General features: G+C 37.8%; 1 protein-coding gene across 1 annotated transcript; it reads right to left on the reverse strand.

The window, feature by feature from the left end:
- Positions 1 to 80: 80 nt before the first annotated feature.
- Positions 81 to 16,465, reverse strand: CFAP206 (cilia and flagella associated protein 206). Its single transcript, XM_040060858.2, has 12 exons — positions 16,203 to 16,465; positions 14,818 to 14,901; positions 14,438 to 14,528; positions 13,212 to 13,400; positions 12,790 to 12,948; positions 12,079 to 12,287; positions 11,228 to 11,347; positions 7,927 to 8,125; positions 7,079 to 7,216; positions 5,428 to 5,621; positions 4,266 to 4,409; positions 81 to 1,719 (listed from the first exon to the last, which is right to left on the reverse strand). Exons 1-12 carry the CDS (start codon positions 16,308 to 16,310, stop codon positions 1,489 to 1,491), a joined length of 1,866 nt encoding a protein of 621 aa, XP_039916792.1. The 5' UTR covers positions 16,311 to 16,465; the 3' UTR covers positions 81 to 1,488.
- Between the last annotated feature and the right edge of the window lie 272 nt (positions 16,466 to 16,737).

The following is a 16,737-nucleotide window of genomic DNA, read 5'->3' on the forward strand; positions in this document are numbered from 1 at the left end:
CAATCATTCGTTTACTTTTAAATAAAATGTATTTCTCGATTCTTGAAATACATCTCGAAATGTATTTCTCGATTCTTGTTGGTAAGAATTGTAACATAAAAGCCTCAAAGCAAATGATAATATTGAGAGATCACAGCAAGTGTTTAATAAAGAAGTGACAGGGTATTTTTCTCTGAGGGGAAAAAAAAAAAGTTTGCAGCTAGTAATTGCATTGATATTTTAATGAATAAGTCTAGTCATTGGTGCCTGCTCATAATTTAAAAACATGGAGGAGCAGCACATCTAGCTGCTACTGATTATTTTCCCAACAGAGAAAATCACGTAGCCAAAAACCATTTAGCAAAGTTCTTTCTTAGTGCTCCCCTCACGCTCCTTTGTTTTTTTAATAATGCTTTGGGGATTCGTCCCTGTTGTGTAACTTTTAAAAGTGGGGCCAGATACCTTGGAAAACAAGAGAATACTATCCTGCACAATGCCACAGAAAAATCACTCAGCAGCTTGAATCTTCAAGCTTCATTGTCACAAGCTTGTCTTGGTAGAAGCCAGGAAACCACACGGCATCACAATGCACACACGCACAAAAAATAGATTTAGAAAACTTAGCACGTGCTATGCAATCACAGTTGTGCAGCTGGACATTGTGCAGAGAGCAGCTTGAGGAAGTCTTTATTGTCATGAAAAGCATCTCTGTTTTAAAGTATCCTGTTTCCATTTGAGAAAATGTTTTATCCTGAAGCTCAAATAATTCAGCTTTTCACAAACAGAAATACTATCTGCAGTTGCATTGATCTGACCGGGCACATATTGCTTTGCCACAATGACATAAAGCTAAAAACTTTTTCTCTGTTGTGCTTCAATTTTTCAAACAAGCAAAACAGCGCTTTCAAAAAGGTCCCCTGAAGCCAAGTTCCTATGGTTTGCAGTATGCTCATCAGTACACTGTTTAGCCAAGAAATTGCTAGAGACTAAAAGGGTGCCAGAACCACCCAAGACAGATGCCCTCTTCTCAATCTCCCAGCCTTGGTCTACACTCATTGGGTTAATTCCAGTACAAACAGACAGGCCCAAGGACCCAGACTGGTTTCATTTTGTTGGTTTTGCCTTCTTGACAATTCTGCTCTAAGGCTGGGGCTGTGACATTCGAGCGACTCTTGTGGGGCAAGATTTTTCACTTAAAGACAGTATTTCAACAAGCAATTGTTGCATTAAAACTTCAGTAAAAATCCCAGAATGCTACACATTTAAATGTTAGAAGTGAAAGTCCTTGGGAACATCTTGATTCTAAATTGCTATTTAAAATCTAAGCTTCAGGCTTATCACTTCTGTCACTTAATGCCAGTCAGCAGCCCCAACAGATAAGATAAATTAAACAGACCAACTGTTCCTGGAATCAACAGACACAGCAAAATCTTTAGTATCTAAATTCAGATATATTCAGGGATTTTTATATACACATTCAAGATGTGTCTTCAGGTTTCTCATTTTAACTTAGGTTTCATCCAGGGGTCTTGTTAAGTCTACTGTGACCATATGAGTAGTGGGAGATGATCCTCCTCGGAGACCTTTCAGGAAAATCTGGGGTTTGGGTACATTGCTTGAGTTGTCACGCTTAGTCTGGGTGCCAACATCTTTTGGCAAGTACACTTGGGTGAAGTTCTCTCTTCTCATGTGGCTGAGATCAGTCTGCATGGCATGAGTTAACTTGCGGCGCAAGTTGGCCTAAAGACACAAAAAGAATCAGATTAAGCAAAACTTTGTTTGAACATTTCAGCACCAGTTTATACTCAGGAGTGTTTGTCTGTTTTACATCTGTGGGCTTCACAAACCTGGAACATGACCAACCCTACCCTCCTGTCAATATATGGTTGCGACTGTGATTTCTAAGTCCTGAACTAACAGGATGTGTGAACAGTACTTTAAGTAGCCCACACAATTTTAAATGAGTCTCTTAATACTTTCATAGCATTGGTTGTTGTCCTTCAAATTTTGTTAAATGCTTCACCTTTGTTTTGTTAGAATAAAATGTTTTCATGGCAAGTGCTTCCAGTCTTTGTGTGGTTTCTGCCAAATGTGATGAGGTTTAGGGGTTTGTGTCACAAAGTATCAGATAAAAGTGAAAAAATGCCTACTTACGCCAGGCTGCTCACTAACCCCTGACAAGGGGTAAAAGTTAGGGTAATTTATGATTAAAACTGGCTATTCACAGAAATTGCTGTAGATACAAAAACCCCCACTTCTCACAAAGTGTTAACATTGAGCACTTGAAACAAAAAATGTTCCTTATTCCACTGAGACTTCTATGTCAGCAACGTTGTAAAACACTGTAAATTATGATATAATGTTCTCCTCAAAAAATACAAAATACAGTCTCAAATGCTGGAATTCAGACCCCTCCATGTAAGTGAGAAAGTCCCTGGAGTTCAGTCCAGTCAGTGAAGACTGGAGTCAGTGGAAGCTGGAGAGTGATACAGATGGCCAAATGTCCTAAATGTTGCATCAGGGCAAATTAAAATATTCTCCAGACTCCATCACTGAGGTCTCTCTCAGCTGGAATGGAAGGTGAAGCACCTAAATGTAGGCACATTTTGGTATCTTAATCTACAACTGAATCTTATATGCAGAGTCATCAAGCAGAATCTAGAAAAAAACAAGAAGGAACTTACAGAGGAGATGGCATAGGAAGACAGATTTTCTTTTTTTTTTTCCTCCCCTGGGGTTTTAATTACTGAATCTATGCTATTACAAAGAACTGTGCTTGCACAGAGAAACAAATGTGAGCTAAAATTTTTACTTCTAACAGTATATAGGTTTTCTAACAAAGTAATAGATAAATATTTCATACCACTACAAGTTTTTTTGCTAAGTATGAAAAACACAAAAAACCCCAAAGGTATGTGGGCTCATCCTCTAACAAAATCCAGAAATATGTCTGATGCTTCTCTGAAGTATCAAATTCATTGATGCACTGGTAAACTATTTCTGTTATTTTATCACTTTGATATTAAATGTTTTATCACCTCCATATTACAAATCAGCATAGTCAAAGCACTTTTGCATGCATCTGGGATTTTTTCTTTCAGCTCCACATCACTAATCTCACATTCGGACAGCTGAGGTTAAAACACCCTTAGTACTTTAAAGTACTTTCTCTAAATATTTCAAAATAACAAGCTACCAATTTGTTTGTGAATGGTCTTCATGACCAGATATTGGAAAATATCCACTTTTGCTTAGAGCTGAAGAGCCACTGCCCATATCTTTTTTATTTATATGACCATATTTATTTATATTTATATTATATATATATATTATTTATACATGTTATTTATATTTATTTATTTATATGACCATATCTTATTTATTTATGTACTTTTGTCCTTTACAAAGCAAAAGAGGCTTTTAGCTAGGCTTCTTGTAAACCTAATTGGCTTCTTTATGTACCTCAGTAACAACTATTTCATAGAACACTTTATGAGCTATCAACACTGGCAAGACTCCTCAGTCCAAAATTTTGTTTTCCTTTGATAATGTTAGAAGTTTCATGGCAAAGAGAAAAACAAAAAGGAAATAGGCTGCCCAGCAGATCACAGGCCTCCACAGCGCATCTGTTCACAGAAGAAAAAAAACCCTTTAGTATTATATGTTCATTTGATATTGTTAGCTGCGATACACCCTGTACTCAAAAGTTGTTCATTTTGATTGAATTGTGAAAATCAGGTGCTATACCTTGACAGCTACATGTGCTGGTAAGCCCTAGAAAGAAGCTTCTGAAATATTTACTGTTAATTTAAAAGATTTTCTGTACATATGTGGTCAAACTTCTATGGACAGACTGTGCTTTCCAATCCATCAGAAAATCCTGATAGCATGACAAACATTTGCTCTGGCATTTTTTTCACAAAGAAATTACATAGCACTATCTTCAACCCATTAAATTGTATTTGAATGTAGAACAAACTTAATATTCAATACAATTCCATTCAAAACAACAAACTCTTATTACATAAGGAAGGCAACTGAAAAATTTAAAATTAGGAGATATAGCAGTGGAAGCACTGATCAAAAACCAGGAAAAATATGAAAGAAATGAGAGATGTCTAGAAATAAGGAAAGAAAATATCTAGAGAAAAAAATTGAACCAGTTGTAAGGAAGTATATGTCTTGGAATAAAAGGTTAGACTTATGTTTCAAGGAACAAAAGTTAAGAATAATTTATTCTCAAATTTGTTATCCAACAATGAAAATTAGATAATAACAGTACAAACCAATTTTATAGCTTTTCTTCTCAGTTCCCATTCATTCCATTCATAGGATCTCACAATAGTTGGAGGCAAGATATGAGTATCAGTTTGAGTACCACTGTCACATTTTGGATGTGGTTTCATCAGACCTTCGTTTGCATTTCTGGTCTGGATGAAAAGAAACAAGGAAAGCCAAGCAAGGCATTGAGAAGAACACAGAGAAATAGAATATGGGTAAGCTACTTTTTAAAAGCAAATAGAGACCTACAAACCACAAGTGGATAATGATTGTTACATTCAGCAATATTTTTGTTCCTCGTGCCCCCACTAAAAGGAAAACATTAAGTATCTGATGGATTTAATTTCTGACAGAAAACCCCTGAGGCAGAGGCCACAGCTGATTTGCAGGCTCCTTCCTACCTAGTGAATGCTTAATTGTTGGATTTTGGGAAAAAAGGGTCTTACCACCACCAGTATTTTATGATGCAGGCACCTCAGTTTGTCTTCATGAATGGACTAAAAATCACAAATCACAACTGGGAGAAGTGCACACATCTCTGCTACAGCTGGGATATAAACGATGTTTCAAACCATGGGCCAGTTCAAGACTACATTCTTTCCACTGCTAGGGATCTAAAATTCACAAGTGAATCACAGAGAATGATGTCTATAAATCCAAATCAGGTCTTTGAACTTCACATAGTAACACCATCACATTCATTACTGATGACTCTCCTTTTACTTTGTAATATGTTCCATAACTCCTGTCCCCAGATACCACTACACCCTCATCCAGCACACATGGATGGACTGCTAAGCCAAAACTCCAGTTAACATCATATCTGACATAACTTCTCTTGCATTTATTTACTGGTCCTTTAAGCTGTTTTTGCAAAAATGAGAAAAAGAAACATTAGACACAAGACCTGCCTAGGCTATGGACTAACAGCTTTTATCACTGCCAGAATGCTTTGGATCTACATATTCTCCTATGAATAGATAAGGTGAGAAGGACATTAAGCAGAAATGTTCTTCAACACTCTGAAGACCTGGAAAAGATGGACCTCCATACAGGCAGAGGATTTTACTTATTTCCTAAGGGTAGGTATCATCTGTTCTCTTTTAGAAAGGACAGACCAACCAGTGACCCAGCAGCTGTTAAGCAAGAGGCATGGGCAACATGTACCTGTGCATGTGGAACAAGGTATTCAACCTGATGATGGAGTTCAAGCAGTTGAATTAATTCTGCATACTTTTTTGCTTTTTCTATATTCAATTGAATGAACTTATCTGGATCTTGAGCAAAGATGTATGCAGCTTCTTTTGAACTGAAAACATAATATTTCTCCTTGTGCTTCAAAATTCCAATTGCAGGATTCCCTAAAAATGAGAAGAAAAGCCAAACAAAAATAAGCTCCACAATTTAAAATAGTGACCAGTATGATATCCAATACAGAAGACATTTGTAATCAAGATTCTGTGTTTACCTCAAGTTAGTTTCACTTCCTTCTTTTTCTGAACTCAGTATAAACTCTTGAAAGCAAGCTTTTTTAAAATATAGAAAAGTTTATTTTGTTAGGTCAGTGAAACTGTTTTTGATCAGTTCACAACCTGCATGCCTTAGGTGCATGTCTCAGAAAAACAGCAGATAAAACACATGTAGCATAAAAGGTATAAAAACCCAGTCTCTACCCTCAAATGTTTTCCCTAAAATCTCCAGCAAATATCTGACTGCAGATCACTAGTGCATTTATACCAAAGGGCATAGCACTGAGATTAACTGAAGAAGCACATAAAGCTGCTGGGAAGCTGAACAATAAATTAACAGAGAAAATGAAGTGTCAATAAAGGCCAAATAACATATAGGAAAACACAAGATGATTTCAAGGACAGTGGCAGGTTGTGCTTCAGATGTCATTGCTCAGGAAAGACCAGAATGACCATAGACAGTGACTTGAAAATACACAGTCAAAAAAGGAATTATTAGTATGCAAACAGAGGAAGAGAAGAAAAACAACATTACAACAACCTGTAGGCTACATCTGTAATAATACATTTTGTTCCAACACAACAGAACAAGTAAAAGGGAGCTAGGAGTAATCAAAGGCTTGTGATACCTTTCATACAAGGAGAGGTTAAAAAAGAAGCCTCCCCAACATTAAAAAGAAAAAAATAAGTAATATGATAGGGGGTTATAAAACCCAAACTCCTGTAGCTTCAAGAAATTCTATATGGACAGGTTCTAGAAAGGATAGGGAGACAGAAAACATGAACTAGGATAGCTGAAATAAGGCTAACTTTCAAGACAAATGGGCCTAGGGAGACCAAAAATTCCTATGATTAGTTGACTTAATCAAGTGCACTTTTGCATTCTTTTCAGGCAAGATTTTTAGTACTTTGTCATGACTGTTTAAAAATACATATGAGGTAGGCACGAATGGCTATGTTTGCAACATATGGATACACAAAATAGAAGGAATGCCCATTTCCCTTTGCCTGCATTATAGCACATTAGCAACAGTAACCAAACCTGCATTCAGCTGCAGTGTAGGTTGTACAGATGCACATACAGCAGGAAGAAACAGTTATCCACCCCATCTTGTTTCTGCCCCTGCTTGCTCTTCAAGCCCTCCTGCCTTCTGCTAAGGGCAGTTTATTCGTGTATTTAAGAAAAGATACTTTAATAAGGGAAATAAGTTCTCTGGAGTGAAAATTGCAAATGTGGACAAACAGTATTCCAGTTTTGACGTTAAGAGGATGCATTCAGAATACCTTTACGTTTTTCCTAATCCTTGTGTAAATATATAGTTTGGAAAATGTCTAACTACAAAGCATACCTGGTAGGGTGATACTTTTCACACCAATTGAATGTGCACAGAACCCATGGTACTGGATTAGCAATTGATCAAAATTATCAGTAGTCTCTGGAAAAAGCCATTCTTGGTTGTTGAGATCAGAAACATTCACTCTGGTTCCTAAGAAAAGATTTAAAAAATGAAGGATTTCAGTATCAGATGTCTAAAAGCTAATAATATTACAGATTGTAAGATTACTCTGGTTTTCACAGGATGACCTGCAGTGCCCAGATCCCAAAAATCAAACTTTAGTGCTGTCTTGAAAGAGAACCTATTGAAAATCAGTACTGCAAGAACCTTCTTTAGTAGCATTGGTTTTCTTTGAAAACATGTGACAAAAACAGGAAGATAATATTTTATTCTTGGATTTTGTTTTCACCTACCCATGCATTATAAACTCCCTGGCAGAAAACTTGGTTCCTAGGGATACCATCTTACAAACAAACTCTTCTGGTATCTGAAGCCCCATTAAATTATTTTGTCTATACCCTACCCCTCAATTTTCCAAAGTTCTGAAAGGTATAAAAATACATAAACACACTTCAAAAATTTTTACAAAAATATTATAAATATTCTCTGATCATCCTGTCATTTTTGTAAGGTATATTTGTATCTACAAGCTCTATTTTAATTTTATATGTAAAAATAAAATCCCAAGCTACACTACATGAAAATATAAATCTACATGGCTCATTTTAATTTACTGTACAAATTCTGAGTATTAAAAAGTCAATATATAGCACCTTCTGTAAAGCAACTATTGTAAAGAAAAGCCAAATTACAAAATCTTGGAAAATTAAGGAAAACCAAAAAGTTTTAACTTTCCATACCCATGGTTTCTTTTATCCTTTCCTCATCACTTTTCACAGTCACTCCTTCCAGAAGAGATGTTAGCATTTCCTCTGGAAAAAGCTGTGATTGGATTTCCAAGAATTGTTGCAGATTGTCAGCCATATTTGTGAGGAAGCTTAGCAGCAGCATTTCGTTCTGATAGCTGGTCCAAAGCTTAGAAAGTTCCATAAACAGAGGCTAGAACATAAAGAAAATTATTTGAAATGCCGATTTGTTTTATGTCTACAGTGAAACCCAAGCATTGTGCACAACAATCTCAGCTATGAACAAAGCAGGACTGATCTCCAAGGCCTTCAGCAACCAGAAATTCCAGGGGAACTCAGGGACACTGTAAGAGCAGCTTCCACCACATATGCCTAAAGCATATCCAGCATGTCAACCCACAGGCAACAGTAGTACTTTTCTATATTTTACTCCAGAGCCTTTCTCAAATAAATGTACTCTGCAACCATGCTTTGAATTTGGTGTTTCACTGACAATACAGTTTCATAACGGAATATATGGTGTACAGGAATAAGGACCAGAAGGAACACACCTGATTAATTACCAAAGTAGGTAAACCCATACCTATACAAACTATCAAGTTTTGTTATTCTGTCTGCCCTGCTTCCAGAGTGAGTTGGTACCACAGCCCCCAGGCCATCATGTGTGTCAAATGAAAGGGGTGCAAGCCTCTTCAGAGTGCTCCAGGGTTCAGGGCAACACTGGAGGCTGCTCTTCCCAGCACTGGCATGCTGTTGGCACACAAGTGTAGGCACATAAAGAAGCAGCCTATAAGCTTTAAGTTTAAATGCTGTTTTCAATGACAGTGACACCAAATGTGTCCGGTTACATTTAAATACACAGAGCATTTACAGGAGGAGATTCAACCAATCTAAAACATACACTTAACCACACATTTTATGCATGTTAACAACATTATCCTAAGAGCAGCCAACAGAGCCAGCTCTGGAATTCATCAGCATTGCTAATCCCGTGGAAATGTTATGGTTACAAAAATGGAAGAAACTAAAGGAAGATCAAAACCATTCTTAATAGAATAAACAAAGAATATTAATGAAATGTACTATTTTTTCCTAAAACAAATGTTTACTACAAATAAGACCTTATGCTATGCTTTTTAAAAGACAGAATGTCCTGTTTCTATACCTTTGTAGAGGATCCAGCCGGTCAGCAATAAGCCAAAGACAAGAAAAGTTATTGGTGTGTTAGTAGAAAAATCTCTACCTGAAAAGGATCTGAAATCAAAAGGCATCTTATATTCTCTCTTCAGCAGAGAAGACAAAACAACTAACCAACCAGAAGAGAAAAAAAAATTCTAGGATGGCAGCAAACAACAACAGACAGCTTTTAGGGAAAAGGGTAAGGTGTATCAGTCACTTAAGCCCCACAAAGATATAGAAGAGGAAAAACTGCTTTGAGTAGCTGGACAAGAGGGGAAAATGTCCTCCAAATGAGAACATCTGGTTTATTGAATCAAAAGCATACATAAATTGGAGCTTGGATCACTGAGTTTAAGTGTTGTTCCTGTGAGTTTCCAGCTTGGATGCTCTTATGGGAAGTGTAAAAAATACTCTGAGTAGGTGGGGGTCACAATCTTCCTCTTCCTCACAATAGGCTTTTACTTTCTAATAATTAGCTTAGAATGTTGAAAAATAACCTAAAATATGTATGAAACTGCAGGCTGCTACAGCAGCTAACCACAAGGAATTGGAATGCTAATCAAATCACACAAAGTAACAAGCTCTTACATGAAAAGCAAATTAAATTAAGCTGCTTTCTTGTCGGTGGCTTTCCCCGACCTTCAGGTGGTTTTAGAGTCTTTTTGCCCTCTGCAAAGCTCTGTGCTAAACGGATGAAAGAGACGGAGTCTTCAGGTTCTGATTTTTCAAGGTTGCATACTTTGTTTATTGTTTCTTATCTTACAATTTTCTCAGTGCTCAACAAGATGTTCGCAGCTGCTCGGACATCTGACGACTCCTCCTGAACTGGGCTGTCATTATCTTTTATACTAATTGCTACGTATTCTTTATTTATCATTTCTTGCCAATGCTTATTTCTAATACTAAACAGGTCATCTCTACCTTGACCCAGTCCCCATTAAACTACTTTGTGCCAACGTCAGAGCTGAAATGGAGTGAGGGAAGAAGAAAGAAGCAGGATACAACGCTCCAAATCCTCCATCTTGCCCCCATTCACTTCAATGCTAGAAACCTAGATTCACTGTTTTTTCACCCTGTGATAAGCTAAACTACAATCTTTCACACTCTTGTGGCCTGCAAACCCTCTCGCAGTGCAGGAAGCCTTTCCCATGGACTGAGATCAAAGCCAGTGTCTCTCTGAGCTCTGGGCTGGGGTCCCAGACCCCCCTGTTCAGGTCTCTGACCCTCCAGGGTAGCCAAAGGAATGCCCTAGGCTCCAACACTTTCTAGCTTATTTCTCTCCTGTTTCCTTTATAATATGCTAGCATAATAATTTCAGGTTTTCACAAGCTCATCAAGCAGCATCCCTCATAATACCTCTAGTTCACAGCACTCATTCCCTCTCCCTCTAATACCTCCTTCCCGTGTCCTTTAGCTCCCAACCAAGGGTGCAACAGTACAGAACATCAATCCTTCAGTGGCTGATCACCAACCAGAGAGCACACAAACCATTTCAGACCTGATCTTGGTAAGGCTCTAACTGTGTGCCTCTAGTTGCTCTTTCTTTTCCCCACAAAACTTGAAGAAAACAACACCTTTTGAGATCTTCGGACTCTGAAAAATGTGACTGAAACTTGCCAACAGGTTCAGAAGCTATTGGGAGGAGAAAAGATGCTGACACACCCATCACAGAAACCCAGTTTCTTCAGAAAAATTATATCAGTGATTCATACTGTAATTATAGGGATTGCTATATGAGGGAACTTCGAAAGAATCACACTCTGATGTGCTGTTTTCTGCAATCCTTATGTTCTTACAGTTTCTGCAAGGAACAGGAAAGAATATATGCACACACAAAAAAGGAAGGTATCACTGTAAATTTGCAAATAATGACAACTCAAAACACTTACAGTAAAATACCATTTAATTCCTTCGCTTCCTTTTTCTATCTTGCCTTTTTCTTACCTTAGGAGCAAGTCTTTTAGTTGTCCCTTCAAAAATCACAAATTATATTGCAATACAGAGAAAATATATAGCCTCTTTCTAAACATAAACTATTCAAAAACACACCAGCAAAATATCTTAGTTTAATATTTTTTTCTATTGAAGTAATGGGTTTTCCATTAATAATACTTACAAAAACTTCTTTGGACTCTATGGAAGTCTTATCCTGCATTGTGTTTTTCAATACCATCATTGCTTCTTCAAACTTAATATCCAACGATTCAACTTCCTGAGCACTTGTAATTGCATTAGACTGGAAAGAGAACACCAGGTAAGATGTATCATGCTCAAAAAACGAAGTATTTGATAATAAGTATTTACCTGGGCCTCTTCATTCAACTATTTCCAGAACAATTGTTTTAGGGAATGAAATGTATTCTCTTTCCACAAAATACATTTTTCCTTAAATGTTCAGATATTCAGGCACTTCACTCACACATAAACTACCAATTTTTATAGAAAAATCCTCTACATTTTCCCAGTGAAGAGAACAACAAAAAACAAACCAAAACCCACAAACTTTTATTCAATGCCTTATACAGAAAAGACTAATAAAAACCTGCAGTTTCTCAAAAGACAAATGGAAAGCTCTTCATTAACAAAACAAGAATTTAAATTGTATTCTTCAAAGACTTTTGATGACTCCATATATTTTTGAGGTCTCTGCAGACAAAAACTGAGATGATTTGTGGATTGATCAAGGAGATTTTTTTCTCTCATGCCTTTTGGGTCAGAGAATCAGTATGAAAACAACTGTTTAATGGTGGACTTGGCAGTACCAGGCTAACAGGTTAACGGTTGGACTCAATGATTTAAAAAATATTTTCAAACCTAAACAATCTACGGTTCTTTAGAGATATATTTTATTTTATTTCATTTATTTCCAAATAATTCGTCTTACATTTCTGTCCTGTGCAAGTAGGTAATTTGAGGACATTCCAGCTGCAATAAAAGTCCATAGGATATAACCTAATGATATCTCACCTGAAGGATGCAAAGGAAGGCTTCGTACTGTCTTACATTGAATAGTGCTTCTTTTAATTTAAAAGTACTAAGCTGGGAGTATCTGGGGCGATCTTCCTGCATGGATTCCAACAGGGCTGTGTAGCGGTGCGCCAGTAGCTGGCAGGAATTCAGACGTTCATCCAGAGTCCGAGTAGCTGATGGAATGGCTTCATGCAGGATGTTTGGCACTATTCACATAGAAAAAATACGAAATAGGTATAAAAAGAATTAATGAAATCATTATCAAATTATTAAAGTGCAATATTTAAGCATAATGGTCTTCTGATGAAGTTTTGATTTCTACATTTTGTCCTTACGTTCATGCATTTCCAAATACTTGTGAACCCGATTCAACCATCCTATCTCACTAGTCAGGTTGTTTCAAATATTTAGAATTACAGCTGTGGAAATATCACAGTCAAGTCAAGGAATGTGAGAAAATTTGCTTCATAGTAGATGCAAAGTTGTTGCTACAACTGACATGGGTTACCTGAGAGAATCTGCACAAATTTCAATTCTCAGTTTACTAATTTGTAAAATACCAATAACAATAACAGGCCTTCTTGAGACAGCAAATTATTGGAGCAGCTCCAGTGAAGAAGGCCAGGAAGAATGAAGAATTGGGAACTGGGAAGGAAGAATGCAAGGAAGAATTGGGAATACCCAGCTCAAATGCAGTTGTTTACTTACAGTCATCAATGCCTCTTCCTCCTTTCTGGCACTGTTTGTTGTACAAACGAATTCCTGTGACTAGCATGGCAAGATCTTTCAGCTGTTGTTCTTTGTCCTTCTTACTGATTGAGATGAAAGTAATCATCTCTGTCTGGGGGAATACACTCTGCAAGGCAGCTATAAGCATTACAAAGTGGGAGAAAACCCTCAATATGAGGGAACAGAAAAGAAAATCATTAAATAAGCAAAAATAGCCTCACCTGAACAAATGCAAAAAGGAAATTTATGGGAAACTTACACTTCAAGGCTGAGCAGTGACAGTTTGGATAGTAAGCATTCATCACAGTTTACCACATTTGTATCTAAGTATCAGCAAAGAGAAGGTGAAATTTTATTTTTCAAGAAGAAAAGCCCGATTTCACAGCTGGGAGTTTACTGACCTGTTACCTCCCTGATAGCCTCAATATCTGTTGGGGATCCCAGGCCAGATCTCAGCAGCACATAGGTAATGATATTTTGATACACATTCTCCATTTCTTCTTGTGCATGTGGACCACTCTCTGTGATAGCTCTAACCACAGGAGCCAGTTTTCCTTCCAGAACACGCTCCTGCTCACTCAGTAATTCATCTAGGAAAGAAGGACACTTAGAAAGTGCTATCTAAATTCTTTGAAATTTGGCTTATACAGAGGGTGCAATTCATTTCCACAGAGCACCAACTTAAGGTTTCTGAAGCACAGGTACATGGAAGAGATGTTCATAATACCTCACCATTAGAATTAAAACCAGTAGAGTTAAACATTAATATAATTAACATGATTAACATCAGTCAGTAGAGTCCTGAGAACTGTTCAGGCCAAATTAAACAGGAAGTCTCTGGCTCTCTGGACTCCCCTGACTGTAGGAGGACCTAACTTACACACACATTTCAAGCACACCTGAAGTTACATGCTCAAGTCCGAATACTACTTAGGATCTCAAAAACTTGTTGCAGTTACTCAGCTTATAGAGATCAGAGGATTTAGGAGCAGCTCCCAGTGTTGCTAATTTTTGGTTTTAATCCATGCTAACAGGAAAACATTTTCATTATCTCCCCATAGAGAAATGCTTTTCTCACATCTGTTTTTGTTCTGTGTCTTCTATTTCCCAGCCAGCCTCCACTGTCCCTTTGAGATCTGAAATTCCATTTACAACAGAGGCATTTTCCACATCTCATTGTATTTTTACATTCTCATTCTCAGATCATGTGAAATTACTACTGATGAGACAAAAACATACTCAGCTAAAACTGTAACTGATAGTTCAAGATTGCTCAAATCTCCCAATTAGGGATATTGATAATACACTTTGTTCTGAGTGCCTTCAGACACACAGATGCAGGTGCAAGCTTTTCTTGCTGAAAGAAGCTAACCACTGAACTTAAAAGTGTCATTGTCCTCAAGCAACCTAATACATTATATCCAGTAAATCTCTCAGACAGCATGAGAAGAGTGTACTCTCAAATCTAATGTATACTTTTTCCTAATATATCCATACTTAAACATCAGACTCCTGTACAGTAAATTTCTCCTGGGATTTTTATTTTACTTTACTGATTCATTTAATAGAAATTATTATTATTAAATTATAAACTCAGCATCAACTATGAAAACATATTTGAAATTACCTCGGTTTGCATAGTTGATATCAAAGTAAACTTGCATCTTAATTGTGCTTAGGGATGGGTTTGTTGTGTCAAGCAGTCTGGTAACACAGAGCTAAAAAGAGAGTCAGAGAAGTGAGTTCTTTCTCATCTCTGGGGAAACATCTGAACTGATAGTCATCTACTACAGATTTCACAACAACTGTAGAGCCCTCTCACTACCATTCTCTCCATATAAGGCTTTTCTAAGGCATTTATTATAGTCCAGTCTTTAGCTAGAGAACCATAAGAATAAAGTAGCACTAAAATTTTGATCATATTCAGGTCATTTTATTTACAGGAACAGTAGCAAATAATGCTATAGTCTTAGATAAGTACTGACTCTCAATATCACGTCAGATTACCTGGATAAGATCCTGTATATCATTTTCTGTAAGGATTCGATCCATATTAAAGTCATTTCTTGGATCTAAAACAACAGCTTTCACCTAGAGATTACCAAAAGAAAGATACTGATTTACGTCGCAAAATGTCATCTTTGCAACTCAACTTTTATTTTTTGAAAAATCTCAGATGCACTTAATATTTATTTACAATTCTTTTTTTATCAAATTCAGTCTTTGATAATGAAACAAAATTACTTCTTTTCACATCTCACCAGTTTCAATCTAAGTTCTCAGGCACAAAGGAAGAAAAAATCTTTGTGTGATACAAATATTTAAACTTAGCTCCTTTAAAAATTACTTGGAAAAATATTTTCCTAAGTAACATTTTTTGAAAATCTATCATTGTTTATAAACCTCTAAGTTGGTGTTATATGCATTAGTATAAACATTTACCATTTGAATAAAAAGCCTATAGTGTTCTGCATGCAGGAAAATAATTGCACATTTGCAATTGGTGTTCATGCTGGGTGCCTTGCCATTTGTATGAATTTTTTACTCATTAAAAATTTCCTGCCCAATCTGTTTTTGAGCCCAATCTATTTTCTAAAGCTGCAGTGTCACCTTTAGGGGAAAAAATAGCACATTAACAGTACTGCTGTGAACCCTTTACATTTATATACAAGTTTATCATGAGCTGATCATCAATAAAAAAGGAACCTAGCGCATCTTTCTTTAGACACAGCCCTGCAGGTGCATTCAGACTATATTCTGAAGCAGTGCTGCATGTTCTTAGAGATGCCAAAATGTAAAATGTTTTTAGGATACTTATAGTTGCCTACCAAGGACAATACTGAGACTCATTCTGTTAAATTTTCACTTTAAGTGGGATCAGAGCCTACTCCTTCAAATATTCAGCTCATTTATACTACCTGGTCCTGTATGAGCAGACAAACAAACAAAATTATCCATCACAATAGAGGGAGGAGGTAAACATCGAAGAACAAATATAGCTGCTGCATTAAACATTCACCTATGCATCATACGGTCATTTATGACAGTGTGAAGAAACATCATTAAAACTTGGTAACACTTCTCTTTTTCACTTCTGAAAGAAAACAATGGTTTAACTGCATGCAGAAGAAAACTGAGAAAGAGCTCTGAGTTGGAGTTCAGAGAGTTTCCAGGACTCAGGACCTGCAGCCTTCTTGGAGCGTTATATTCACATAACATTTCAGGGGAATGAAATACTTTTCCAGGTTTTAGGACCCTGTAGCGGATGTCGCTGAACGCCCCTTTAAAATTTTTTACTGCAGGCAATTTGGAAACCAAGGCATTTCCAAGCTCAGGTCACCCCTGAAAGCCTCAGCTGCCGCCAGCCCCCGAACTCTTCTTTTCGCGCTTACCATGAAGGCCACCAAGGTTTCCGAGAGGCTGTGTCCCTGGGCAGCGCACTCCAGGCCGATTTGGCGGATTATCCTCTTGATGACACTTTGGGTCAGCTCGCTGGACATGCTGGCCAAACCCACGCGCCTTAACCGGGTCACATTCACTTCAGCGAGAGACGTTTCCCAAAATTTCACCTTCTCGGCCGCTTGCTGAGCACCCTGTCCCGACGCCAAACCCGCCCGGTGCCGCTCTCCCCGCGTCCCGGGCGCCGGCGACGGGCGGGAGCGGCGGCGGCCGAGCGCCGGCCCCGGGCGTTGCCATGGGGACGCGGCCCGGCCCGGCCCGGCCCGGCCTGCCGGGAGCGCGGCGAGCGCGCAAAGGTGAGCTTATACACAACGCATAGACAGACAGCGCTCGTACGGGGTAAACAGGGCAGCGTGCGTGCAAAACATACACGCCTGCATATAGTCCAAAGACGCGGCTGTAGAGGCACAGGAGTGTCTCGGTGCACATACAAACCGCGTGTTTGGACTGCTATAGCTACGGCTGTAT

Source organism: Hirundo rustica, chromosome 3 (genome assembly GCF_015227805.2).
Source record: "Hirundo rustica isolate bHirRus1 chromosome 3, bHirRus1.pri.v3, whole genome shotgun sequence".
NCBI classification, from domain to species: domain Eukaryota; kingdom Metazoa; phylum Chordata; class Aves; order Passeriformes; family Hirundinidae; genus Hirundo; species Hirundo rustica.

Bases quoted from the DNA above. Each gene is read 5' to 3' on its own strand.
- CFAP206 (XM_040060858.2), bottom strand. From the start codon at position 16,310: ATGTCCAGCGAGCTGACCCAAAGTGTCATCAAGAGGATAATCCGCCAA. The intron at 11,348-12,078 runs GTGAGATATCAT...TTCTCTTTCCAG, and splicing joins CCTTCCTTTGCATCCTTCAG to TCTAATGCAATTACAAGTGC. The intron at 7,217-7,926 runs GTATGGAAAGTT...ATCTTTTCTTAG, and splicing joins AAGGATAAAAGAAACCATGG to GAACCAGAGTGAATGTTTCT.